This window comes from Lissotriton helveticus, chromosome 11, assembly GCF_964261635.1.
Source record: "Lissotriton helveticus chromosome 11, aLisHel1.1, whole genome shotgun sequence".
Classification (NCBI taxonomy): domain Eukaryota; kingdom Metazoa; phylum Chordata; class Amphibia; order Caudata; family Salamandridae; genus Lissotriton; species Lissotriton helveticus.
Window position 1 is genome coordinate 1,150,236,855 of NC_136072.1, and position 27,030 is coordinate 1,150,263,884.

The 27,030-nt window shown below is 45.1% G+C and overlaps 1 protein-coding gene across 1 annotated transcript in view; it reads left to right on the plus strand.

The window, feature by feature from the left end:
• The window catches only part of TXNRD2 (thioredoxin reductase 2), a 422,726-nt gene that overhangs the window by 118,048 nt on the left and 277,648 nt on the right, over positions 1 to 27,030 (plus strand). The window contains exons 6-8 of the mRNA XM_078667932.1: positions 5,832 to 5,910; positions 9,657 to 9,719; positions 15,441 to 15,511. Coding sequence (XP_078524058.1) covers positions 5,832 to 5,910; positions 9,657 to 9,719; positions 15,441 to 15,511 — 213 coding nt within the window. The remainder of the gene's footprint in view (positions 1 to 5,831; positions 5,911 to 9,656; positions 9,720 to 15,440; positions 15,512 to 27,030) is intronic.

Genomic DNA, 27,030 nt, shown 5'->3' on the forward strand with positions numbered 1-27,030 from the left:
AGCATAACTACAGATTCAATTGTTGAAGGGATGCAGTGTTTATTTGATGAACACATTGGGGAGTTGAGAGGTTATGTGCATAAGATTGTATTGCGCGAACATGCCATGCCTATGCAACACAGGGTGAGGAAGGTTCCATTTATTGCACGTGAGGAAGTGAACAAAATATTGAAAGAAATGTTAGACCAGGGAGTGATAGAACAAATAGAAACATCACCCTGGATTTCTCCCGTAGTTATTACAACCAAATCTGATGGAAAATTTCGTTTCTGTGTGGACCTTCGCACCCTGAACCAGAACATTGTAGTAGATAACTTCCCGTTACCAAACATCAACGAGTTGGTTCTGTCACTAAAAGGGGGGAAGTACTTCTCTAAGCTGGATCTTCGCAGCGCTTATCATCAAATAAAATTACATCAAGACTCCAAGGCTTTGACAGCTTTTATAACAACCGAGGGGATTTATCAATTCACACGTATGCCTTTCGGGCTTGCCTCTGCAGCCGGAGTGTTTCAAAGAATGATGGGGGCCGTACTGAAGGGTGTGAACAACGTAGTGTATTTCCAAGACGATGTTCTAATTTTTGGTGAGACCGTAGAGGAACACAATCTGATCTTAAAAAACTGTTCTAGAAAGGATGGAACAAGCTGGATTAACTCTTAAGAAAGAGAAATGCAAATTTGCAGTAGAAGAAGTTGAATACCTAGGTTATACCCTATCAGTCGATGGTGTGAAACCCAAGCGAGATTTATTAGACTCTATCAGGAATGCACCAGCTCCGAGCGACAAAGATCAGTTGAGGTCGTTTCTCGGCCTCATTGAGTACTATGCAAAATTCGTAAGAGACTTTGCAGAGAAGACAGAAAAAATTAAGGTGTTGTTGAGGAAAGGATGCAAGTTTGTATGGGGTGTGGAGCAAGAAGAATGTTTTAAAAAAATCAAAGATGAAATTTGTGATGCAGGCATCCTGACACCATTTGATACCAACCGTAAGTCAGTCTTGACTGTGGATGCCAGCGCTGTGGGTGTTGGTGCGGTTTTGGCTCAAGTACACGAGTGTGGGATCAAGACTGTGGCTTTCGCTTCTAGGACGCTCACTACAGCTGAGAGGAATTACTCTATTATCGAGCGTGAAGCCTTAGCCGCAGCGTGGGGTTGCGAGTATTACAGGATGTATTTGTGGGGGTTCAAATTCACGCTCTTGACAGACCACAAACCCTTGGTTAAAATTCTGTCACCTGGTGGAGCTGGCAAGGGTTCTGCGAGGTTAGCTAGACTCGCTGCTAGGATTCAAGAATATCTGTATACAGTTGAGTACATCCCAGGTTGGAGGAATTGCCAAGCCGATGGACTCTCTAGACTACCACTACCTTGGGAGTCGGTAGACAAGCTACGTGTTGAATCATCCAATTCCGAAGGGTCTGTAGCTGCAGTGGATGAAGTAGTAGATATCTGTGCCGGGGCAATTGGCAAGAGTTTGTGGAATACATCCATGGCAAAGGATGTGGTATTGAGAGAAGTCAAGGACATGATTGTTAAGGGTCCGAGGAGAGAGAGTTGCCTATCCCCAGCAGTTCGCCCATATTTGAAAGTACTTGATCAGCTGTCTCTCTTGGACAAGGATGGCTTCTTGATTTTAATGGAAGATAAGTTTATTCCCCCACAAGACGTGAGGTTTACTATATTTAAACTAGCCCACGAAGGCCATCTGGGTCAGTCCCTCACCAAGAGGAGAGTTAGGGAGAATTTTTGGTGGCCCGGCATGGACTTGGAAATCTCTCAGTGGGTGGAAAAATGTACGGACTGTTTAGAGAGTGAAAAAAGGCTTAAAGTTGGTAGTCATACTGGTTGTGGATCAATAGGTGACCCAGGGAGCCCATGGCACACTATATGCCTTGATTTCATTGGCCCGTTCTACCAGTTGAGTCAAGATATGAGGTTTGGGTTGGTGGTAGTTGACATTTCCTCAAAGTGGTTAGTAGTTAAGTTCATGAAGGAAATCACTACCAATAACACTATTACTGTGTTGAACAACATTTTTAGAGAAGAAGGTTTTCCTACTAAAATTGTCACCGACAATGGAACCCAGTTGACTTCCTTGGAGATGACCAATTTCTTAAAAACATGTGGAATTGCACATTCTAGAACCTCACTTTACAATCCCCAGGGGAATGGAATAGTCGAGAGGGCGAACCGGATGGTTAAAGGTGCGATTCAGATGGCAATCTCGTCAAGAACAGATGTGAGGGAATTAGTAAATGACCTGGTTTGGGCATACAGAACCACTGAGAATGGTGTGACTGGAATGATTCCTTTTAACATCATGAGGGGGCGTTCAGCTGGCACAAAGCTTGTTGCCGCCTGGATGAAAGAATTGATAAATGTTGGTCCTGACAATCCCGGCACTGTGTGTGAACCAGATGACAGTTGTAAGATTGCGGTGAATGATTGGGTGAAGGTCAAGCCTGGTCGAGTTGGGGTCGGGTTGACCAAATTCAGGGGCCCATTCAAGGTCAAGTCTGTTCATAGAAGGTTCATTACTCTATTCAACGGCGAAAGTTGGAACTTGAGGCGTGTAGCACTGTACAAAAAAGCTGAATGTAAATATGATGTTCCTTCTAAGGAGAGCAATATTAGTAGAGTTCAGAGAACTAGAAGACCTCCAGGTTACTTACATGATTTTGTTTGCCAATAAGGACTCTCTCTGTAATGATAAGCATGAACTCGTATTTTGTTTTTTTTATATATATGAAGGGAAGAGGATATGTTGTATTCTCTTCACTTATGTTATGCTGTATCACTTTAAGTTCAACATTCCATTTCCTTGATGTCATTATTCACTGTGTTCTTCCCAGTCAGTTAGCTCTCTGCTTTCTGATGGGATCACCAGCTTTTCTCTGTAGTGCATAATAAATGCTTTATAATCTTTCATGATCTCTCCCTCATCATTTACATCAGGGTTCTCTCTCTGGACAGCAGGACTCCTGTGAAGCTCTGAATTACAAAGGTGACCCTGGTGAATCTCTGCATGCCTTCCATCCCCAGGTTCACATGTGCACCCACCTAGGTTACATGTGGGACTGGGGGCCTCTCTCTGGACAGCAGGACTCCTGTAAAGCTCTGAATTACAAAGGTGACCCTGGTGCATCTCCGCATGTCCCTCCTCCCCCGGGGAAGCCTCAACATAAGGATGTCCTTGTGTTTGGGGCTTAGCTCTGCATTCTCCACCAGAGTGCACATGGAGCCATCTCTAGTGGATGAGGTGAGGGGTGCTTTTTGTCTGCCTTTCTCGCCAGTGTGGCCAAGCACCCGCTGGTGTTCTAGGGGCTGCCAGGGGCCTCACCTCGGGTCCTGAGGCAACCAGTTACTGGCATGTTTTCTGTTGCCATCCTGGCAGGTTACTTGCCCTGCCTGCCACTGTTGCTGGGCCAGTGGTTCTTATTTGGCAGTAAGGGCTGTTGTGGGCTTGAGATGGAGGGTGAATGCTCGCACATTTCTTATCCCTTGGTGATATTTACCAGTCCTACAACTTCGACTAGGTGAGCGCTACCTGCAAAGCTTCTTAATGCTAGCGCTTTGTTTATAGATTCTACCGCACCTGCACTCCGCTTCTTGACAAAAGAGGTGGAACGCGTGATCCGGTAAGAAGGGTAGACCCTGGTGCCCAGAGAGGCTCGTGTGGGTAGCAAGTTCCCTTCTTATCATTTTTAAACACTTGAAGGGCGAAAGGTGGAGTCAGTCCTACCAGGACTCTTGCGAGCTGCAGGACGCACAAAGGCATCGCAACGAGACTTTAACCCCTTCACTGCGGCGGCTATTCCGCCGCAGTGCTAAGGGGGCGGGGCGGCGGCCGCATGCTGGTGACGGAACCGCTCCGTCACCAGCCGCGGTTGGGCTGTGCTTGTGACGGAGCGGTTCCGTCATGGCCCGCCCCGCTCAATAGAACGCTCAGCGCAGGCGCGGAATTCGCGCCGCGCATGAGCGGCGAGCGGGCCATGGCGGAACCGCTCCGTCATCAGCACAGCGCACCCGCTGCTGATGACGGAGCGGTTCCGTCATCAGCATGGAACGGGTTAACTCAGTGAAAGGTTCAGAAGACGAGACGTTTTCGCCCCCCCCCCACACACACACACAATGCAAAGTCTTGCAAGTTGTGTAGAATCAGAGTTATTGCAGAAGTTGTATAAATGTGTTCTGAAGCAGGAGGGCTTCCAATCCATGAAGCATGGAGTGTGAGCAGGAGATGTGCATCTATTTCAACTAGCTTAGATAGTGGAGAGACGCCCTCTCCCATCATTGACCGCTCCCACGTCTTATGTAACTTTATCTTAACCAGAGACGCTGAAAAAATAATAATTATGTTTCTTATTGTGGAACCTTTCTCACTTGCACATCTTTTGTGTTCGCCTCTTCAGCCAGTAATTGTGTTATGTCATCCCCAGAGTCCCGCCAGCAGGCCCGTTCTCTATGAATAAAAACACAAGGGGAACCTTATACAAACCCTATAATGCATTACAGTGTCTTCTCTTTCTATGTGTCTGTGCCCTGATCTCGTGCAGGTGTTTGCACACACAGCTGTGGCCAGATTCACTTTATTCCATTCCATTTCCAAGCTTTATTTCGATCATTGCAGACCATAAAAGCAGCAGATAAAAACATACATCACATAATTTTTTAAACGTCACAAAATATGGCCATTAGCAGTTAGTTATACAAATTTGATGACATATTAAAAAATTGTTGAATTTAAAATAATGAATTTGCAATTTAATATGATCAAAGCTGTGGTAAACGGAAGGGATATGTTTAGCCTGGCCTAGAGGGATTTAAAAACTTGCGACGCCTAAGCCACATAGAGTTAAGGAATCGGGATACAGCAAAAACAATCTGGGGGGTGTTCCAGTTCACATAACTCTAAAGGCCTGGCGTATCTGTCTGAACCCCATGTTCCTGCAGATTGGTAGGAGCCAGTACCTTCTAGGTACAATATAACCTAGACAGAAGAAGAAAGTATGTGTAAGCGTCTCTTCCAGGCTCTCACAGGCAGGACAGCCGGCTGAGGAGCCTTTGTCCATTTGCTTGTAAATGCATGGACTGGCAGACAACCCCACCTAAACTGACCATAGAGTTTCCTTGCCATGAGTGGATAGGCGTCATTAAGGAGAGCCTCAAATAAATATTTGTCTTTGAAGTTAAAAAAGTCAAAAGTTAAGCAGCCAGGTTTTATACTCACTTGGAGTTCACCCAGTCTAAGAAGTCTATAAGATGTAACTACCTCGAGGCGTGAGATAGTCGGGGACGCTTCCTCGGGGTGGGTCGACTGGTTCGGCCAGCCTAGTCTGAAGCACAGATCTTTTATATATGCAAACCAGGGTGCTTCCCACCCCTGGGAGCCCCAGGAACGCCTTGACTTCCGACTGGTAAGCTGCTAATTCGGGAGGCACCCATAATCGGTGACAAAAGGTCAACGGTCGCAACTCAAGATCCTCATTTATGGGTCTGAGGCCAAGGTCCAAGCGTAGGGGGATGAAAGGGGTACTTGGCGGTAGGCCCAAGAGTTGTCTCATAAACCTGTTCTCAGTTCTGACCAGTGCACCTACGGGGCGGTGTCCCCAAAGTTCTGCCCCGTACATAATTGCGCTCCTGATTTGAACTTTGTGAATCTCTGTCAACGGGCCCAGTTGTCTTGATGTTATATTCCTTTTCATGTTTCTTATGCCTGCTTTACAGGGAGGTAAGTGTCACTGATTCTTAAGTACCAGGCATGTGGTTGGCACTGCAGTGTGGTCGCCGTGCCCTTCACCTGTGTGATTTGTGCCTCTTTTTTGCAGGAAAGTGAAGTATCTGAACATGAAGGGGAAGTTTGTGGATGAGCATACAGTCTGCGGTTCAACAAAGTCGGGCAAAGAGGTGAGTGTCCGTGGAGCAGAGCTGTGAGCTGTGCTGTTCTTGCGCAGGCACCTGTGCTGCGAGGTTTGTGGTCGTTGCATAGAGGATTTATGCGAGGTGGGTTACATAGGCCTGGTGCACCTGGTCTGCGCTTTCTGCTGCAATGCCTTACAATATTCCACATGCATGGAGTGGTGTGGCTCACTGGTTAGAGGCGGTAGACCCGGAAGCAGAGATCGGCCCGGGACCAGGGTTCGATTCCCGACGCGGCAGGGTCTTGGGCCATGGTCAGCGGACTCGATAATTCTCGCCTCGGTGCCTACTCCAACCATGGGTCCCACTCAGCAACTCTGGGCAATAGCTTGCTTAATCTCTACTTACGGCCCCATCAGCGCCGGGGATGCTTGTCTTCACCTTGGAGATGCCAAGTAGGGACCATCTCACAGGGAAAGCCAGGATGGGTTCCCCAGCCGTATACAGCGCCGGGACGCCCCTTTGCTGGGGCAGCTGTGAGCTTTACAAGTATACAACATTTAACATTTATATGCACCGTCTACCTCTGTCCTTGCTCCTAACACCCCATCAGGGTTCCAAGCGCTATATAAATGCAAACTTTTCCCCTTTTCTACCCCTCCCCAACCTTTCTCAATCCAAATAACTGACTAACATATCCACCACTCAAATTGCCTTCTCATTTCACCATACTAATTCAACACTAATTCTTATGGGTTCCGGAGTGGCGTGCTACTCACCAGAAAAGCGCTTCAACACTCCTTCAGGGGTAACAAGCGCTATATGAATGCAAACCTTTCTCCCCCTCTATCCCTCCGCTATCCTTCTCACTCCAAATAACTAATAGCCACCACTCAAATTACTTTCATATTTCACCATACTAATTCACCACTAATCCTTTATGGGTTTCCAGAGTAGCGTGCTACTGCCCCCCCCCCAAAAAAAGGAGCTTCAACATCCCATCAGGGGTAACAAGCGCTATATAAATACAAATCTTTTTTCCTCTTCTATCCTTCCTGAATCCAAATAACTGACTAACCTAACCACCACTTTAATTACTTTAATATTTCACTATACTAATTCAACACTAATCCTTTATGGGTCCAGAGTATTGTGCTACTTGCCGAAAAAGCACTTTGACGCCTCGTCAGGGGTAGTAAGCGCTATATAAATGCAATTACAATACACTGTGATTGGCCCCTGTGTCTGTCACTCTCGTCAGTCATTTAGTTCCCGGGGCAAATGACATTCCCGCCTGACCCATCTAGTAAACTGAGACTGATGTAGCGCCTTCTTTGAATACGCTTGGAGTTTGTATAAGGAGCCAGTTCACATCTATAGGTCTGGGGGAAGAGTCGAGATTACCTTATGGCAACATTGGGGTTATGTGTTGGGGAATGCTGCATCTATGAACACACAGACAGGGTTCGAATGTCTCCTAACACAAATAGTGACTTTTACTGAGAGTTTTTAGCCTCCAAGGCGAGAGCATTTGTGCCCAAGGCTTATTGTCCACTAAGGCCCTTTAAAGCCGCGGTACCATAAGCTGGCTTGGTCTGTTTGCTTCCCATGTCAATACCATCCGCTAATGAAATAGGATTAAGTGCTTTTTAAACACTCTTCCCCAAGGAGGATTTCCTTGATAGCCCTGTGAACGTTCTGTTTACCTCTCCCAAGGTGTCTTCCTTTGCTGCTGGCCCGTCTGAAAGTCACACCCCCTAAGCCTGCTGCCAGCAGCCCTGGGTGGGCGGTAATCCGGCCACGTTTCCAGGATCACCCAGGCCTGTGTGCATGCTTCTCACCTAGACGCACTCTATGCAAATGTGTCTCCTGCCCTGATCTCTAAACCCTGCTGCTATTCCTGCAGTCGGCCTCTTTCCCGAGACCAGGCCAGCATTTTATCCCAGGCAGGGACTTCTGTTGTTTTTGAGAATAATAACACAACCCCCACACTGAAAGGCTAAGAGTAAAGGTAAACTTCTCCAGCTCTCCCTCACACTTCTCCAGGGTGCTTCGTTAAAGATTTAACTACTGATCTGGACTCTGCACGAGTTGCTAAAAATTGCATACTGAGAGATTCTAAAAGCCAAACCAGTGGACAGACATGCCGAGGAACTTTAAAAAAAAAGTTTGCATACCATATTTTGAGATTTTGGAGTTTAGAAAACTGTTGCATGGCTGGCTGTTGTTTTAAATGACCCAAAACAGCATAATCTGCAGTATTTTTACCTATTGTGCCCAGTTACCACCTACACTCCTGCCTTTTGAATTACCCGGCAACACTGGAATCATGATTTTTAATGTGGGCATTTAATTGATGCTACAAAGATGGTGGCAGCACAGTGGTACCAAGACCAGAGCCTTTCTCCTGCGTCTCTACTATCTCACATGAAGCATTGAATGATTCACTCGCTTTTTGTTTTTTTTAGATATGGTTCAAGTTTCACAATGGCAAAAGTTTAATTTTGTGCATTTTGATGACCTGTGGAGGGCTCCTTGAGAGCGATGATGTAAAGCATGCTCACTTCTAGTGGCAGCAGCATCCAGATCTTCCCAAAGATACTCCCTGCGATGGATTCTTGGTCGCAGTGTCAGTGAGGATGTAAAACCCACGCTCCAAGACGGTGTCCCACCCTGGGGCTCCTCAAAGGAAGCAGATCACTAGAGCTTGTGCATCTAATGTTGGAGGGATTGCATCCTCTGACACTCCCTCAGCAGTGGTGCCATCTCTACGAAGGGCTGTGGCACCAGCATCTGCGTGGCAGTGCTGAGGCTTTTGACCAGCCCGGCCTTTAGATGTTCACATCAGATGAAGCTCTCCGCCTTGCCTCATCTCCTAGATTTTTTGGAGTGGTTGCTTCCCGTTAGACTGCTTGCAAGAAGTCAGATTGCAGCCCATTTGTGTGATGCTCTGCTTAAAAGTGTTGTCTTGTTATGTTATGTTAAATTATTTGTAAAGCGCATGGCTGCCCCAACAACGAGGCGTCCCAGCGCTGCAGTTGAACGTAGAGTGAGGAGTCACCAGGGAGTTAATAGTTGGAGAAAAGCCAGGTCTTCACCATCCGTGTGAAGGTCAGGTGGTCAGGGGTGCTACGGATAGGAAAGGGTAGGGAATTGCTGGTGAGAAACCCTTGTACTTTGGTATCCTGTCTTGCTCTTTTCAAGGTTTGTTGCAAATAGTGCTCATTAAATGTGCCCGATTGATACCCCTTGATTTTACATTCTTTATCATTAGTATATCTTGGCAAAATTGATCGATGATCCGTTTATACTCCCCTCCAACCATTAGTCTTTAGATCCGCGCTCCCCAGGGCGCCGCCACCTGTGAGCGTGGGCAGTCCCATGCCAGGACTCCCCGCCCCATGAGCAGAGACTGCCAACAGCGCTGCAAACGAGGGCCGGTTGTGGTACCGGGGCACCTCGGATCCAGAGTGCCGCCTTGACTCTCTCCAAAGATCCCACCATGGTATGGTTTTTCTTAAATCACACTCAGATGCTTCCTGGACAAATCCTTCTTGTGTGTAGGCCTGCTGCCAGAATCCATTACTGTATAAGAGGGGTGGTAAATCCAGATGGTTCTTTGTTCCCTTGTGCAGGTTTTACTGTAAAAACATTGTCCTTTCTGGAGTGTGTTGAGGCAACCACTCAATGCAGCAAGGCTGCAGAAATTCTTTTGGTATCTTGTTTCCACACAGATCGCCCACAGGACCTGTTCATTTTATTCTTCTCATTGACACCATTTTTTTTATTCACAGACTAGAATTACTGCAAATAACATCGTGATAGCGACTGGCGGACGCCCACTGTATCCTGCAAACGTGAGTACCTTTTAAACAATTTGATGCAAAATTAAGATTTCCACCACTAACCAGAAAAAGATGAAGAAATGTTTAAACGAGACCTAAAGCAGGACTGTGGTGGATGACAAGTTAAACAGGGTTTCAGTCTTTGCGTGTGTTGATGGACGGAGCCTGTCCAGTGCAGTGAGCAATATTTTGCTTGTCCGTGAAGATTCTTCATTAACTTTGAATGAATTTGACTAAATTTTGGGATATTTTTTCATCCTCGTCAAGCACCATTTTTTCATTTTATTATTTTTCCTGTTTTTTTAAGCCGCACTTTCCATTTGTTACGTCACAATTTAGGCACCATTTTGAGGAATCGACAGAAACTGTGCTGCTCCCCTCCTGTAATTGGCTACTTTTTGTAATCTTCATGCAGATCCCTGCCGACGAAAAAGTTACAGGGAGCTAAAAAAGATAAATTTTCCATTTCAGTTCTCATGAGAAATGCTCCTGTCTGGCATCTCAAAAACCGGCTCTGGATTTAAATCAAACATGAAGCTAGAACTTTTACTCAGCAATTCTTTCACAATGTTTTCGAGATATTTGTATTTGAAAAAAGTCTACGGCAGCTTTAAATGAGTGCATTTTAGAGATGTCTTTGCCACCCACTCGCAGCATGAAATGCTAGAGTTCTATCGATTACACATTTACATTTTAATGCAACCAACGTGATGAGTAGATAGAGCTGTACTTATTTTTTTTCTGCCACCTTGAGATGCATAAATTTACCTTGTTTAAGAGTTTTACACTGAGAATTAAAGTTCCATAGAGTAGAGGGATAATATGATTAGTTCTCGGCAATAAAGGAGGGGTATGCAAGTACCCCGTCAGAAAAATAGTAAAACACGTATAGAGTTCAGCAAACTCACAAATGTTAAAAAAAAAAAAAAATCAAGAGCAAGCAGAGGGCATCCAGTTCTCAAAAACACAGTATTGTCTCGCACTTGTGAGTTAGAAAATTTCAGAAATGCCAAACAAAAGTGAATGTACATATGGCATTACTGTAAGCAAGATTAATGAAAAGAGGGGGTGGATGAAGGAAGGCACGGGTTAATCATTGGAGTACAATAAAAAAGCACTTCTAAATTTAGAACAATCTTACAAGTAGAGACGAAAATGTGACCTTGGAAACAATGTTTTAAAAAATTAGCAATTTTCCAAAAACACATTTTTTTTAAAGGGTTGATTAAGGATCTAGAGTGCAGTTTGAGTTCAGTCAGGGCGATAAAGTAAAATACTCAGTTGCTTTGATAGAGTACCTGTCCTCTGCATTTAGATTTATCTACTGGACCAGCGGATATCACTAGTCATTGGCAGGAAGCGCCGTCATGGTAGAGTTATATTGACGAACGTTAGTGAATTTCTTTTGGTTTACCATTGTGTGCGAGTCATTTAAAAATGCCTACTGTCCTCTTCCATTCGACCATCCACTCTAAATAGGGAGGGCAGTCGAATCGCCAAAACTCCGACAGCGTGTACTCTGTCGAGCTGTTGAAGTACTATATCAGAGTAGACACCTTTTCGAGATCCTGAAGTTCCACCTACCTGCAAGTCATGCCTCAAGTCAACTGGCCTGTGGTTGAGTGCAGGGCTTGGAAGGAGGCACAGGCAGTTGTGCATAGGGTGTGACCACAGGCCCAGCTGTGTATAAACACATTGGGATGCCCAGCCAGATTCTGCAGGTGACTTTGCTGGGACAGCTTGGTGGTTGGTTGGTTGGATGGCCTGGCCTGCACCCGTGGTTGGACGCAAGGACGACTGGGTTCATAACCCGGCCATGTGAATCTTCTTCAAGCCCTTAGCATCTTTGTGTTTTTATGTCTTTAGCTCAGTCTTATAAGCTCTCACTCTTGGCCTTCTTATTGTAGATATCCTGAAAGAATAAACAGCACTGTATCTTCGACTTAAAATTTGCAGGTGTATCTGTGTCCTTTCCAAGGCAGAGAAAGTTGTATCTTCTCACCCTTCCTCCTCCCTTTGAAGTCTACCCTGATCTGGACTATCTCTTTCCTCTTGCTAAAACTCTCTCCCTCAGGCGTATAATAATGAAATCGTAAAGAGCGCAGTATGAGGAAGGCACACAAAAGGAAGATCTTCTTCTAATTTAACCAGGTATTACTTTCTGTTGAGAAATAATGCAACTCATTACTTTCAATTTAAACTTTTCAAAAAGTTTGTGAAGTTCTACAGCTGTTGCTCGGTTTTTCTTCGATTTTTATTTTTTATTTTTATGGTGGGACCTTCTTTTGAATCCACAGAACTTGTGTGTTTCTTATGGCCCTACGTTCATTCTGTAAAAACACTGTAAACATTCGTTTTTCTCCGGGCACCATCTATGCAGTCGTTCTTGAAGGCACAATAAATGTGTTGACATATTTTGAGACGGACCTTTTACCCAAGATCCAAGTTTGTGGCTTTTAACAGAACAGTGCCGATGCAAAACAGGAAGTCCCGCCTCCACATCCGCATCTTCTTAGGAGAACTCAACATGGATAATACGATATCTTCAAAAGCCTTTTTTTCATCCAGCAGGGCCCAGTGGGAAATTACTCTTGATGCGGCCATGTTCCTTCATTACAGTCCGCTGTTCCCCAGTGCTTATTCTTTTTGGACTATCAAAATTGGTCCATCCTTTCAATCCCAGGGTGTTACTCAGATATAAGGCTTCAGAAATATTTATTGTAGTGCGGGCCTGAAACAGTGCTGTATTTTGTCCTTGGAGTAACTATGCGAACATCACTGTACTTTGTAGGAATTATAAGAGTATCATTTTCGAGTAATGTAAAGTGTGGTCTGACGGATATGTGTATTCTCTCCATCTCTCTCATCCTTTCACTTTATTCCTCCATTGTTCACTCAGGAGTAGCCTGACCGGCATCCTGATCGCCTCTCTGTGCAGCACGGTCTGGAATAGCACCATCATGGGACAGGCCCAGAATATGTCCCCCCAACGCGCACCCTCACAGGAACTCGATGATCGGCATCGCCTCCCACCTCACCATCCTCTCTAACACTGTCTGTTAGAATTCTCTGCACACTTCTCTAATATTGATCATTCTTAAATGGCTTTTCTTGAGTCCAGGGGCATCGTCTAGCAAGCCTGCAAAGTCCACAAATGCTTCATTCAGGAGCAACAAACAACCTGGTGCATTAACCAGTCCTCTGCGGCGGTCGCTGATACGTTTAGATCTGACACCCTCCTTAAATACACCACTTCCTTCAGAAAGAAGAGAACTCTCAAGCAGTCATTGACTGCAAGTGCACCTAGATGTTGTTACTTGGTCCTCTAGCTCAGGGTTCTCCAAAGTCTGTCCTGGAGGTCCGGATCCATGCCAGATTTTAAGGTAACTACATTGATCTCAATGGGGATATGCTAAAAACCTGTCATGGATCAGGCCGTTCAGGACCGACGTTGGAGAACCCTGCCCTAGCTAACTGGACGGACCCTCCCTACTAGTCTTTAAAAAAAAGAGCTTAAATCCATTCATCGTCAGTTCACCCTGAGACCAACACCCTGTGAATGCCAATTGACAGCCATTAATTGTGCTGTTGTTTGTAATTTCTATAAATGTACATTTGTGTGTGTGTTTTCCAGACATGTAGAAAATCCCCCCAAAAAATGAAAATTCATCTTTCAGCGCCCAACTTGCAAAGTGTAGCCAACTTGTAAGCTCGACAGAGGCCATTGGAGGTGCTGGACGGACATTGTAGCTCGCGAGTTTCAGCCGCTAAAAAAAATCTCAAGCAAAACAGTTAACTCTAGAACAATATGGCAGACGACTGTGAATTATGTCATGTGTTGTGTGCATTTTAAGACAGAACGGGTGAATTTCAGTGGTTCTGCATGATGGAGCCTCAAACATAACTCATTTTTTGACTGTGGTATGCATGTGTGTGTGTATATATATATATATATATATATATATATATATATATATATATATATATATATATATATATATATAGTAACTTTTGTATTACTTACGCGGTGATCATGTAACAGTCTGTGCTTTATATAACATAGTGCTGTGTAAAGCTCTCTGCTACCTCTTTAGCTCTGGTTTGTGCTACATAAACTCAAATAAATAAATACCACTACATTTGTTCTGTTCCTTGCGGAGTACAGCTCATTTGGCTCTCTTGTTTCACTTCTGTGCCTGACCACCCACCCTCCATTCAGCACTGCAGCCAAATCTTTTATGTTTATTCATAATAGAGAGAGGTTTTCTTACAGCTATACAGAGTTTCCTCTCCAGGGTGTTTAGGATTTTCGTATTAAACAACCCATCAATCTTCTTATCTTCTTTCCTAATCAGTTTGAACCAATTGGAGCAGTCTACCTCTTCCTGATGCCAAAAGGACTAAAATATTATTTGTAGCGGATGAAAATCATTACAGTATTTTTGTTTCACATTCTTATTCCTGGCTCCAACCCCTGGGTATGCGAGTGCTAAGAGATGGAGACAAATGCACAGAAGGAGAGGGAGGGAGGGGAGAAGACAGTGGCAGGAAGACAAGGAGGCTGGCTCACTCTCTACCCTAAAGTTGTGTATTGCTCAGTAACAGCATGCTGTGCTGAGTGACGGATTTTATTTTTAAAGCACATGCTGCAGTGGAGACCTACCTTGATGCTTGTATAAATAAAAACGTGATTTGTGTGGTAGTGAAGGGTTATCAGTACGGTGCCCGTGAATCATTGAGGGATCTACGAGTGAGGAGGATATCTGCGCGCTGAGGAATATAAAAGTAGTCGAAAAGGTGGTGATGAAACGAGGCATATGGTGATAGCACAAAGTAAATAGTCTTCTACTGATGCACTGCATGGATTACTGCTCTGGCAGATGCTCACTGGTGAGTTTTTTTGACAGAGATTGGATCATACCACTTCTTCTAACATTTTGAGATGTGGCCTTGATCCTCCGCATCAACAAAGGGATCGCCGAGTTGCAGACCCTGCTGTAAAAGTGTTTAACCCTTTCCGTGCTCATGACGAGTCCAGCTCGTCATGCTGCATGGTGGTCGTGTGCTCATGACGAGCTGGATTCGTCATGCTGCAGCGGCGCATCCCACGCGCGGCGAATTCCCCGCCTGGGCGGGTGTTCTAAAGGAGTGGGCGGAGTCATGACGAGTCCAGCTCTTCATGAGCACAGCTCCACTGTGCAGCATGACGAGCTGGACTCGTCATGCTGCAGTGGCGTCTCCCACGCGCGGCGAATTCCCCGCCTGTGCGGGTGTTCTAAAGGAGTGGGTGGAGTCATGACGAGTCCAGCTCTTCATGAGCACAGCTCCACTGTGCAGCATGACGAGCTGGACTCGTCATGCTGCAGCGGCGCCTCCCACGCGCGGCGAATTCCCCGCCTGTGCGGGTGTTCTAAAGGAGTGGGCGGAGTCATGACGAGTCCAGCTCGTCATGAGCACAGCTCCACTGTGCAGCATGACGAGCTGGACTCGTCATGAGTACTGCGGCGCCGCGCGCGGCCCCTCCCGCCGCACCGCGGGTGAATTAGCCCCGTGTGGAAGGGGTTAATAAAGAGATCTGCTGGCTCATTGATTCTGACCAATGATGGTTCTCCTGGGCGGCAACACAGCCCACCCTGCTCCATTTTGCTGCTACATTATGACACTGTGGATAACTCTATGAATCTTTCATACCGTACGTCTTATTCGGTTCTCAATTCATATTTTTGTTGCTAGGTCGCAGGTGCAAAGGAATATGGCATTACAAGCGATGACATTTTCTGGATGAAGGAGCCTCCAGGAAAAACGTAAGTCCATTTGTAAAGCGTTGTTCTTGGAAGACCCATCGATGTATGTCGCTCTGACGAGCACCCTCCCGTAGCCAGGCGTGCCGGCTGCGAAGCAAAGTCAGTGACCAAATTACTGATGTCATGGCACCCACCTTCAGGGTTGAGATGAGTTTGGGAATTTGCATGTGTCCATTTTCTGATGCATCTACGATAAATTTCTGTTCTGTGACTGATGACCCAAGATTACAGTGGACACAAGAAGCACTTGTCAAAACAATTTCTGTTTTTAAAACCTTTAATTGCTTTTTTGTAAAGTATACTTTGAAACCTACTAAAATTGGAATTTGGAGTCTACACAATATGAAATTATAGGAAAAATAGAGCCATAAAGAATACACCAAATTCTATGCTGGGCCTAGCGTTTAGGCTTTAGAGGGTCATTGCTATGGGTAAAAGACCAATGGTTCAGTACTCTTGGTGTTTTACTTGCGGGTAGATTGTGACTGGACTAAGGTTGTAAGGTTCTTTATCAGTTTTAATCTGTGTCTGATGGACTGAGCATGGCGGTTCATGCAATTAGAAACTTGACCTGAAAGTTGAAAGGCTGGGCACTGTTTCCCTATAGAGCACATTTCTGGTACTGGAGCAGGCTGTGCATAGTCCCATGTATGTTTTAAGCTTAAAAAGTTGGTCTACTAGAAGTAAACAAAGTACAGCATAATAAGGAATTAAAACCAATGAGAAAGTTATAGTTGAGGGAAAAGAGGAGGGGAGAAAAGCGAAATATTATAACAAGATGGTCATAGATGGTCAATTTAATAACAATTTAAAGATAATATAAAATATTATGCATGAGTATATGCTGTAAAGAAACAGTAATAAATCACCATTTAAAGTTTGAAAAGAAAGGAACATCAGGAAGGTTTTAGAACTTCCTCTGCATTTGGTTGGCATTGAAAAGAGAATTGTCCCTGTTCATTCAAACATTCTGTAATTGAAGACCACAAAACAGAACGGTTCAAAATCAGCGAGAGGAGATGACAATATGATGTGTCGCGTCTGTTTATGACAAACTTCATATCACCAAGCTTGAAAGGATAATTGGGATAAGTCTTTCCAATTATTTGTGGTTTGCAGGAATGCCACTGATAGCAAAACATCTATCATTCTTGTGTGTGTGAAAACCGCAGTCCAAAAGTAGCCAGACTTCTCAAGGGAACATTAATTATGGAAAAGGGTGTCTTAGAGTTAAAAATTGAGTTGATTTGGCCAGTCAGACATCTTTTACTGCTATGCACTGTCGCCAAATTTCACAATGGTTTGCAAATTTAGAAAGCCTGGTTGTCTCTGCTGAGTTACCTCTCTCTTCCCAACGAGTTTGATGTTTGTAAACATGTGGGTTTTGGTATTATTAGTTGGAGGTTGGCTGCATGTGCGGTGGAGTCTGGGCGGCAGAGGGAGACCATTTAAGATACCCAGTGAAGTGTAGAGCTGTGATTTCTTAAAACCCTTGGCACATAATGTTGTACTGAGCTCTCCATTTGATAGGTAGGCGCCCAGCTTGGTGGTAATGTTGAGCCACGCTGTGTGGTTTGGTTAAATAGGAGACCTAATTTGTAGGCTTCAGCTGATGTAGACTGTGTGGAGGTGGGAGGTAGTGGTTGGCACGGGGGCATGAGCAGTTGATACTGGAAAGTATTTTGTTCCCACTTTCAGACATGTTTAGCGCCTAGGAGGCGTACACCATCCCGGCAGATTCTTTCATAGATTTGTGGTTTAAGGATAAATGTGAGAGTGTTGTCATCATGTATGTGATATGAGAAAACAAAGGGAATGTTTTCACCACGGGACTGAGTGCACGTGACTGAATCATGAGACCTTTAGACCGGGGTCAGAAGTCCTTGGTAAGTGTCATTGTCACCAACATCATAAATGACTAGCTAGAAAGGAAATTATTCGAAAGCCATGCCTGAGATAGTCCAGGTGACTGGAATCAGATATATGGTGAATTATTGAGTGTGTTGCATGCTACACATCGATTAATCAATCAGTCAGTACTTGTAGAGTGGGGCTTATCACCCGCGAGGGTATCCAGGCACTGGGTTATTGGGCTTCGTCAATAGCCAGGTCTTGAGTCTCTTCCTGAAGACCGTCAGCGAGAGTGATGCTTGGAGGAGGAGAGGGAGGACATTTCAGGGTTTGGCGGAGAGTTGGGAGAAAGAGCGGCCTCCGCTGTGACTACGGAATACCACATTAGAGGAAAACCGATTGTGTCATGAAAAAATGGGAAAGTTCCAGATCTCTTTGGGGGTAATTTCTGTGAAGTAAAGTCACCCATGTCAAGATTGTAGATACTTCGTGGCCGAAGCAGAAGGGAGAATGAGGCAGCTGTTTGAATACCATACATGTTTCCCCTTTTAAGCAACGACAGTATGACCTCAGATTAAAAACACTTCTTGTAAGACCCAGAGAGGAGAACGTCCTTGAAAAGGGTGGACAGACTACAACTCTTGATACATTTATTTGTTGTTTTGGTTTTGTAATGCTCTCACGCAGCTAGAGACAAGCGCGTCAAAGTGCACGTGCAGAGGAAGATGGGAGCGAGCGTTGTCGCACTCGAAAGGTGATGCAGTGGTAGGATGTTTCCGGTGGGGGGGCTTGAGCAGTTACATAAACCTTGATCGGTCTCGAGTCGTTTTCAGAATCTGAAATGGTCTTGCAGAGCTGCAGATATCTGGTCCCCGTTATCTACTTGTCCTGATGAGAACTCATTATTCCCAAAAGAGTTTGAAACGACTTCAACACAACTGAACATATTTGTCATGTATGATCTGCCGTCAAAAGGGACTATCGCTGTGCGCGACCAAAAAACAGATTTTGGAAAGGTTTTATTTCTATCCAGGTTCACCGTTTTTTTCATCTTTATGTGCATTTTGTCATTTGTCACATAAAAATTGTACATAAACCGTGTACTAGATTTTAGAATAGTGTTTGATTTGTACTTGCTGTTTGTGCAGATTAAATATCTTTATGAGACCAGATTCTAATTATGTTTTCTCGTACATTGATTGCATGCATCAAATTATTTTTCTTCAAAAGGACAAGATTAATTTATTGAGTTCCAAGTGAACCACTGTTTTGTTAATTGATTATACTCCCAGGTTCCCACTGGTGTAAAGACAGCTCTTGTGAAATGTAATATTAGAAGCTTATTAAATGAGCAACATTAGTTTGGGTAAGAGCTAATCCCATGCCAAGAAAATGTCATTGGTGTTGAATATGTATGTTGAATGGTTTTGATATTATATAGTGAAACATAAGAAGTTAGTCTGTAGGAAAAGGAATAATTCAATATTGTGTACATTGATGGGGGCTTCTTGTTGCAAGGCCAGAGGACCTGCTCTGCGTCGTTGGCTGAGAAGGTGTCCTTTAAACAGGCTCGTCTTCTGTAGTTGAGAGAGGAGCTGGGGTGAGGGATTGTCCTTCAGATGCTCATTGCATCGAGGCGGAAGACACCTGTTTTTCTCTTTTTAAAATGTCATGGTTTCTCGCTCAGCAGTTTCTTGGTTCCTTGCATCCCTTGGCCGCCTTGAATTTTGTGTGTTTGCCCGCATAGGAAGGTGCAGCGGCTCTGGCTGCTTTGTAGATTACGCAGATAGTTTTGAAGAAGGTGAAGCTCTGAGGGTAGCCAGTTCATGTCCTATTGCGTTGGGAAAGTTTTGTCAATATTTTGTGTTGTCCATAAATTGGACACTGTCTTGAGAGGCCAGTGTGAAGCGGGGATGCTGTCGAGGATGGCTTTTTCCCTCCATGTTGGTGGATGAGGACGAGGGCTTTGAAGATTGTTCTGAAGTTGTCCACAGGAAAGTGACGATGGAGATTGTGCGGCCTGGGTTGCTTTGACACTGGCGGTGTGGTCATGTGTCAAGGATGAGCATGAATGGTTTGGTATTGATGGCAAGCTGAAGCGTAGATCCATTGAGGTTCATGTCTAGATGTAAGATTGCCTGTTCCTATTAGCAGTGATTAGGAATTCAAGTTTTGATTGTCATCGGCAGGACTGTCCGTCCGATTCCCGCAAGGGAATGAGGCGTGTCCCTAGCTAGTCGATGGACTGCGGAGATTGGCATCATCAGAGAATTGATGGATCTTGGTGCCGATAGAAGCAAGCTTGAAGATCACTGGGAAGGGGGTGGATCCTTGGGGACTGTGAGGGTAACTGGTGTCTGTTGAGATTTTGATGGTGGAGCCGGTGGGCTGCTATCGCTTTTTTTATTTCGCCCCACTCAAAAACCATAATCCAACATTTCGGTGCTGGAGGCTGACTTAATCATTGGTTGATTGCTTGATCATACACACTGTACTAAGAATGAACACTATTAAATAAAAAGTATTTATTACTACAGGAACAATCTGTTTCTCAGCACATCTAAAACAACTACACAGAATATTATGAACAGAGCAAGAAAGCTGTTATATATATAATGAGAATAAAAATAAAATGTATAGCATTGTTTAAAATGTTATTTAAAATGTCCTCTAGAACCTAACACAATAAGGCAGAGGTCTTCAAACTGTAGGGCGTGACCCCCTGGGGGGCCGTGGCTGCATTCCGGGGGGAGGTGGGGGCGCTAATAGCTCACAAGCACTTGTAAATGAAGAGCGCCTGGAAGCAACTGAGCACATTTCCAGGCTGTTTTCATTTACGTGCAGTCCTTGAATTAGTTGAAAAAAGCATACATGGGGACCTTCTAATTTAAAAGAATGCATTTCCATCTGATTAGCTTACCTTGTATTTATTTTTCGTTTAAGGTTTCTGTTATATATTATGTGCAGGTAACTGAAAGTGGAAAAACAAGACACTTACAGAATATGTTGTTCCTTTTGGCCACGTGGCGGCAGGTTTAAAAACGTGGCAAATAAGAAGAAAATATTCATCAAGTTTTTTATTTTATCACTTTTAGGTATGTGCATATAAAATAATGTAGAAACCTTAACTGAAAAATAAATGCAAGTTAAGCTAATCAAATCGAAATACATTCTTTTACATTCTGAAATTTCATTTGAGTAATGTGACTACTGCGGATAGGAGGAATAATGGCTTGTGTATGCATAGTGCTACAAGGTCCCTGCCTGGAGCATAAAGCACTGTGAATACACAAATCGTTATTTTAAAATTGTATTATACACTTTATAAGGTAGACGGCTGCAAAATGATTTGGTATTTTAAGATAAAACAATTGCTTTCAACATATATAATTTAGTAATAGGTGAACTATACCTAGTGCAAACATTTGTCTATTAAAAGTACACTTTCTAGAACTCAGCTTATAAACACTGACATTTCCGACTTTGCATGTGTACTGCAATTTGCAGCACACATACAAAGTTGGAAAATGGTTAAAGTGAGTCTGTGCATAGTATTTTGTACAGAAAGGCTTCCTTCCAGTACGAAACCTATGCTAGTCTCACAGAGACATCTTCGCATCCTGGCGCAAAGGTGTCTCCGTGGTGCAAGACAGCTGATTTCAGCACCGGCGTTAGCAAGAAGGGAGGAGAGTGCCTTATTTTAGTAAATAGGATGCTCTCCTCCTCTCTCCTTTTCATGCAGCTTAGCATTCGCGGGTGTTGCAGTGCGCTACGTGAAAAAATAGTAAATGAGCCCCAAAGTATCAAAAAGAAAAGCTGCCTTTGGTGATTAACCAATTACACGCATTTGCATTCTTTCAGGTAGCAGGCACCCTGGTGAGAATGCCTGTTTCCTCCTTAGCTTTGTGTCCCTCCATGAGCTTCACAGCACAGGAAAGCTCCACCCCCAACCCCGCCCTCCCTTCACTTTTACACAGAGGCACTTCAAGGGCCACAATCATTGTTCTGGGGTGCTTGGGTTTTTAGCGAAAAGTATGGGGACTGCTTTTGTTAAATTAAAAAAGCACGGGGCCTGTGGCTCCCCATAGATCACGTGTGCCGCGACCTCTGTTAGCATGCAGATGTCCCTCAAGGTGAGTACAGGGGATGACAAGGAGGAGGCCAGCAGGGTCTCGTTCCAGGAGAAAGAGGAAAGTAGTGAGCTCCTTGGACAGCATCAAAGAGACAGCCCAGAGGAAATGACACTATACAGGAGTTGGGGGGTCATGTTGTAGATTACAATTGATAGAGACCGCTACCTCAGAGAGATGCCTTGAAGAAGTTGGGGAGTTTTGAGAGCTTTTATATTTTTAGGGTTTTTTAGTGCAGCAGGTGCAGTCGCACTAGGATCCAGGCTCACAACACTCCAATTATGGGGCCTAGAGTTTTTGGTCCATTTCTGTTTTGGTTTATTATAGTTGTACTTTTATAAGTCTCACATAATGCATAGATTATGTGCTACAGAAAAATACCCCTGAAATGATCTCCTAAGCGCCATCCTGCCCCTTCCACTCTTCATTTACTTGCCATATATTTTTGGAGGGGGGGGGCACGACTTCAACACATTTTGCTTGGGGGGCGGGAGGGGGGCTCAGAGCAAAAAATGTGAATACCTCTGCCCTAAGGTCTACTTCTATGCGCTATACTGTGAGAGCATGGCAGTCAAAGCAACTTTCAGTTTAAAGTTTCTTAGGAAGAATTCTCGTTGCTGTGCCCTTGTTCATCCATGTTATTCCTTGTGCTGCGGTGCGGATGGGAGAGGTCGTAGCCCACCTCTGCATCCCCTGATATTCAAGCACTGTTCACAGAAGAAAGAGTGACTTGAATTGTCCAAGTCTCCTGCTAGTCGCGTGTTGGTCTCCACCATGTAGAGTTTACACCATGCTGGCTTTATCGTGATTTAATCAGACACATTGTACAGGGGGATACATTTTTGTGGTGAGATCAAATATTATTAAATCGGGTTGTGATTGTGGAGGCATTAGTTCTCGCTGCGTTACTCCTCTAGGCCTCAGGTGATAGCTCTTCGTGGTCCTGTCTTCTCAGGAAACCGCTTCTCGAGCATTCTTTGTTCTTACAAGCCTCTACGTTTGACACTACACCCCTCCCTTCTGAAGACTGTCCTACAGGCGGCCACACGGTTAATAGCAGTGAGCAGAAGTTCTCATCTCCCTGGAAGGACTTCCCTTCATGCTGGGGCACTTTTAAGCCACTGTGCACAGCGCCTAGAATCCTACATACTGACTTTTGTGAAAAACCCACGCACGTGGGCGTTCAGAGTCTCCATTGTTGCCTTTGTAAGTTCTCTGCATACTAAAGTATCCTTTTTCAATAATGTCCTTTGTCTGAATGATGTAGTCTTGACATATGCATAAAGGAACATATGTATTCCCATTTTGTCAGAAGTTAAGCACCCTTCTGCTTTTCATTCAATGTGTTACCCTCTACCATTTTCTCTGGTTATGTAGGGTTGGTTGAGGTTTTCCCAGACAAAGTTCATAAATATGCATAAATATAATCTCTGAGGCATTAAACCGAGATTTCTCAGGTTGGGCAGCGCTGGGAACTTTCAGCCTTACCTTTGGCCCCGCGTCGGTCAATCTTTGTACAGCCGTTGATCATGTTTGATTCCGTGGCAATGAAACTTAATGTGCCCACGTAACACACGTGGACTAATGAACCCACATGTGCAGATGTATGACTAGAGTGCAAAGACTACATTCCGTGTAACTGCAGCGCAGCTTCATTGACATAACAGCTCACTCTTTAGTGTCTCACAAAAGTCTTGTTACAGAAACAACTCTGCTAAAGTCAAAATGCCTCTTTTTTGCGATGGTATTTTGATGCATAAATTTGACCTTTATGACCTGGATCTGATTCAGCATCAGCACATACTTATCCGCCCTCATTGTCACAGTTGCCACTAATATCACAATTAGTGCTGGTGTAATTTTAATTACGCTGTAGTAATCTGAGTAACTTCGGTAATTCTGCATTACTCTTTGATGCAGAATTGCCGATATTGCCATGATTACTCCTGCTCACGTAAATAAGAGTAATTGGGGGTGGGAGCAAACCTACCACGAGAGCACATATTGCGACAGCTTGCGTGCGTTATTTGCGTTTTGCTGCATTTCCCTCTATTTCGTAGAGCAAAGTGTATCCTCACGTCCATTTTGAACGTGAGGGTGCATTTTTCGCTAAGAAAATAATGCTGGATGTAGGAGGTGAGTTGGGGAAAATCCTACCCCAAAGTATATATAGTGCAGTATCTTACCACAAAATGCATTATTCCACCCAATCTGAATACAAGGTGGGGGGTGGGGGGCAGTGGGGCATTTGCGCTAACAAAATAGTGTTACATGACGGGAGTAAGTTGGGGGAAAACCCTACAAAAATAGCACATTTGGCGAGCATGGGAGACTGCTTGCACTCACTTTTTGCGTTCTATTGCATTTAGCGCTATTTCTTAGCGAAAAATGCATTCTCGAACCCATTTTGGCCGTAATGTGGCATTTTTGCTTTAAGAAAAAAGTCGTAACAGAATTAACCCCCTCGCGTAATTACGCGAATCGTGGCGTGTCTCGGCGTAATCCTGCTTCGCGGAATTGCGCAAATTACGCCCGTCCCTTATCACAATCTATTTAAACCAGTTGTCTTGTCTTTCACCAATATTGTGTGTGTCGGTGCACCTGTTGCAGCGCCTCGAGCGGCCACCAGAGGCCAGCAGACACCACGCTTTGCCCTCTGCCGGTGCCTGCGCGTGTTCTCCCAGGCCTGCTAGACTCTGCGAGCCGTGAACACACACAATGGACCTGGGTTGTGCAGCGCAGGGGCTGCTGGGGGTTGTGTTACTGTTTACTCTCGCGGGCAGCAGCACTTGACGTGCTGTCAGCGGGTAAATACTCGCATAGAACTGTCTCTTGTTCCCGCTGAATGAGCTTCTCCAGGTGACGCGGCGGCCCCAGCCCCGGCCGCATTGTAGAGCTGTCAGCGCCTAGAAGCCCAGCCCGGAGCCGAACGCGCTATTATTGACCTTTGTTAAAGAGTAAAGCGACGACATTTTGTGGAAATGGCCTGTGCCGGGGGTGTGAAGCAGAGCCGTGCAGTGAGTAATGAGGTGCCGGGGCTGCGGGAGCGGATGCACCCCCAGAACAAACCTCTCTGGTCAAACAAGTGCTCCAGTGGAGCGTGGGCTACAACTTGAAAGATAGCGCCCAGAAACAAGCGAGGGTGTAACTACAGCGCTCTCAGACTCGACAATCAAATAGCATTGCCTCATTACTCATGTTATCAACACCCGTTTATTCATGTAAATAATCTTAATATTTTTTGAGACCGAGAAGAACAGAGGTTGTCCTACCAAAAGGGTATCTACTTTGAGAAAATGGGTAGGTTTCGTTGGTAACACTCCTCTTGAGGCTGTGATATTTATCACTGAATGGCTGATAACTGCCCCTGGAATCTGTTATGCTAAGTTAACCCTCACATAACAAAAATTAGTTAAAAGCCACATGGTTTGAAACATACGCTTTGCAGGTTGCATGCAGCTGTCTGAAGCTGGTACATACCGCAACAAGTTTTTTAAACTATTTTTATGATCAGAATGGTAACTTGGCACCTGTGGGTGACACAAGCATGTCGGCAACAGAACCATTAGTCCACAGAGCTACGGTACGTAAAAAAATACAAATCTTTGACCTACACTTATTGTCCATGTCTGCAACAGTCACATTAATCCTGTGCTGTTTTATGATTGTTCAGACTTGTCACCAGAGAGTGCACGCAGATCTCACAGCAACCACAATTGCTGCCAGAGTTATCCTACCAGTATTACACCCTGAAACCTGAAAGACTCACAACGATGGGTACCAAAGGTGCCTTAGACCCTCTGTCAGGTCAGGTGCTTCCTTCAGGACAGTGGGCTAAAGAGAGCCACTGGGGGGTCAGTGGCTCATTAATATTCATTAAAGATGAGTGGGAGGAGTTGGCCTAACGGCTAAGGCGCTCGACCTCGGACCTGGGGATCTGGGTTCGAGTCTTGGTAACGACGCCAAGCATCCTGTGATTCTGGGCAAATCGCTTAATCTCCCCGTGCCTAACAAAAATGAATGCGTGTCCTCATGTAACGTAACTGGTGCTATGTAAGGCGCTCTGATACCTGATTCAGTTCGGGTCAAGTTCGCGCTATATAAAACTCTGTAAGTAAATAAAATAAATAAATAAATGAGTGGCGTGTCCGCATACATCAAATGGTTGAAAATGCGCTGCTGCTGTACCTCCTACCTGTGCGATTTAGGGTAACAAAGAGATGTCTGTACATGACCAGTTGTATGAGGCCAAGAATTGCTTGGACATCATCTTTGGAGAGTGCCCGTTACAGACAACAGTACTTATTGCCAGGCTGCTCCAGGACATCCCACGGGCTCCTTTTAGTGGGTCAGTCTTCCGGATGTGCGGGGATAAGACAGAGGGTCTCTTTGAACCTTACTTGCATTCCCAAGCCTCTTCGTGCCCTACTGATCACTGAAAAGGCTACCACCCTCAGGTTAACAGTTAGTAGAGTGGACTGGCTGCCCCTATCTCCTCTGTGCCTTTGCTCCGGGTCTTTCCTGACAGGCCCATCCCACCTTCCTGCTGATAGCTGAAGACAAAGACAATGGGGGGACCAGTCTGAGAGGGAATAGAATGCACAAACGATCTCTGCACCGTTGGTGTAAGGATGGGACTGAAGCATCCAGCGATTGTGCAAACATTTCTCTACCAGAATCCACGGTCATACACCAGTATCAACCAGGAAACTCTTGTGTGCTCCAGCTTTGATGTATACATTGCCTAATTCTCTTTGCCAGGTTAGGGACTAGAAACCTGGAGAATTGTACAGCCTGCCAAGAAAAGCTGACTTGGGGTCTGCCTTGAGTGAGGGAGCTGCCAGACTGCTTAGGAAGGACATTGTTCTTGGATGAAGAAGATGCTGTCTAGAAGATGGGGACAGTGAAGGAGCAGAAGAAGTTACCACTGAGGCCCCTGATGAAACTCAGAATGACCTGCACCACTCCTGCCGAAGGCGTGGTTTGAGTGTCCAGAGCGCTTCCCGCTACATGTGCCGACTCGTGGAAGTGATCTTGGTGCCTTCCTAAAGATTTCCAAGATAGCTTGCGGTTCGCTGACTGGGACAAGTGGTTGCCAAGAAGTGTGAGACACTGAGTAGCTCACTACCTTCTAACTGGCTTTTGCCCAGGAAGAAAGTGTCTCACATCATCAGAAAGGAGATGGATCAATGCTTGAGGAGAATCACTACCACGGGATGGTTTCCTCGATTTGTTTGGCGGGGGCTTGCTTTTGGGCCCAAGGAAAAACCGACAAAACTGCGAGTCGCCGGACTGCTATCAGCACAAACTGCGCTCCGCCACTATGCCACTGGTAATTGTGCTGTGGATGTTCATCCGACTAGGTGGTTACTTAGGCCGTCATGTCGGCTGGATTGGGAGGAGAAGCGGACAGTTGCCCTAGCACGCGTGGAAAAGTTCTCCCTTCCTCGCAGTGATTCAGCCTGGGGCGGAACACAGCATCCACGCTTGGCAACTTACTACGCAGGGTCTTCACACTTGCTGAACTACAAGCCCCAG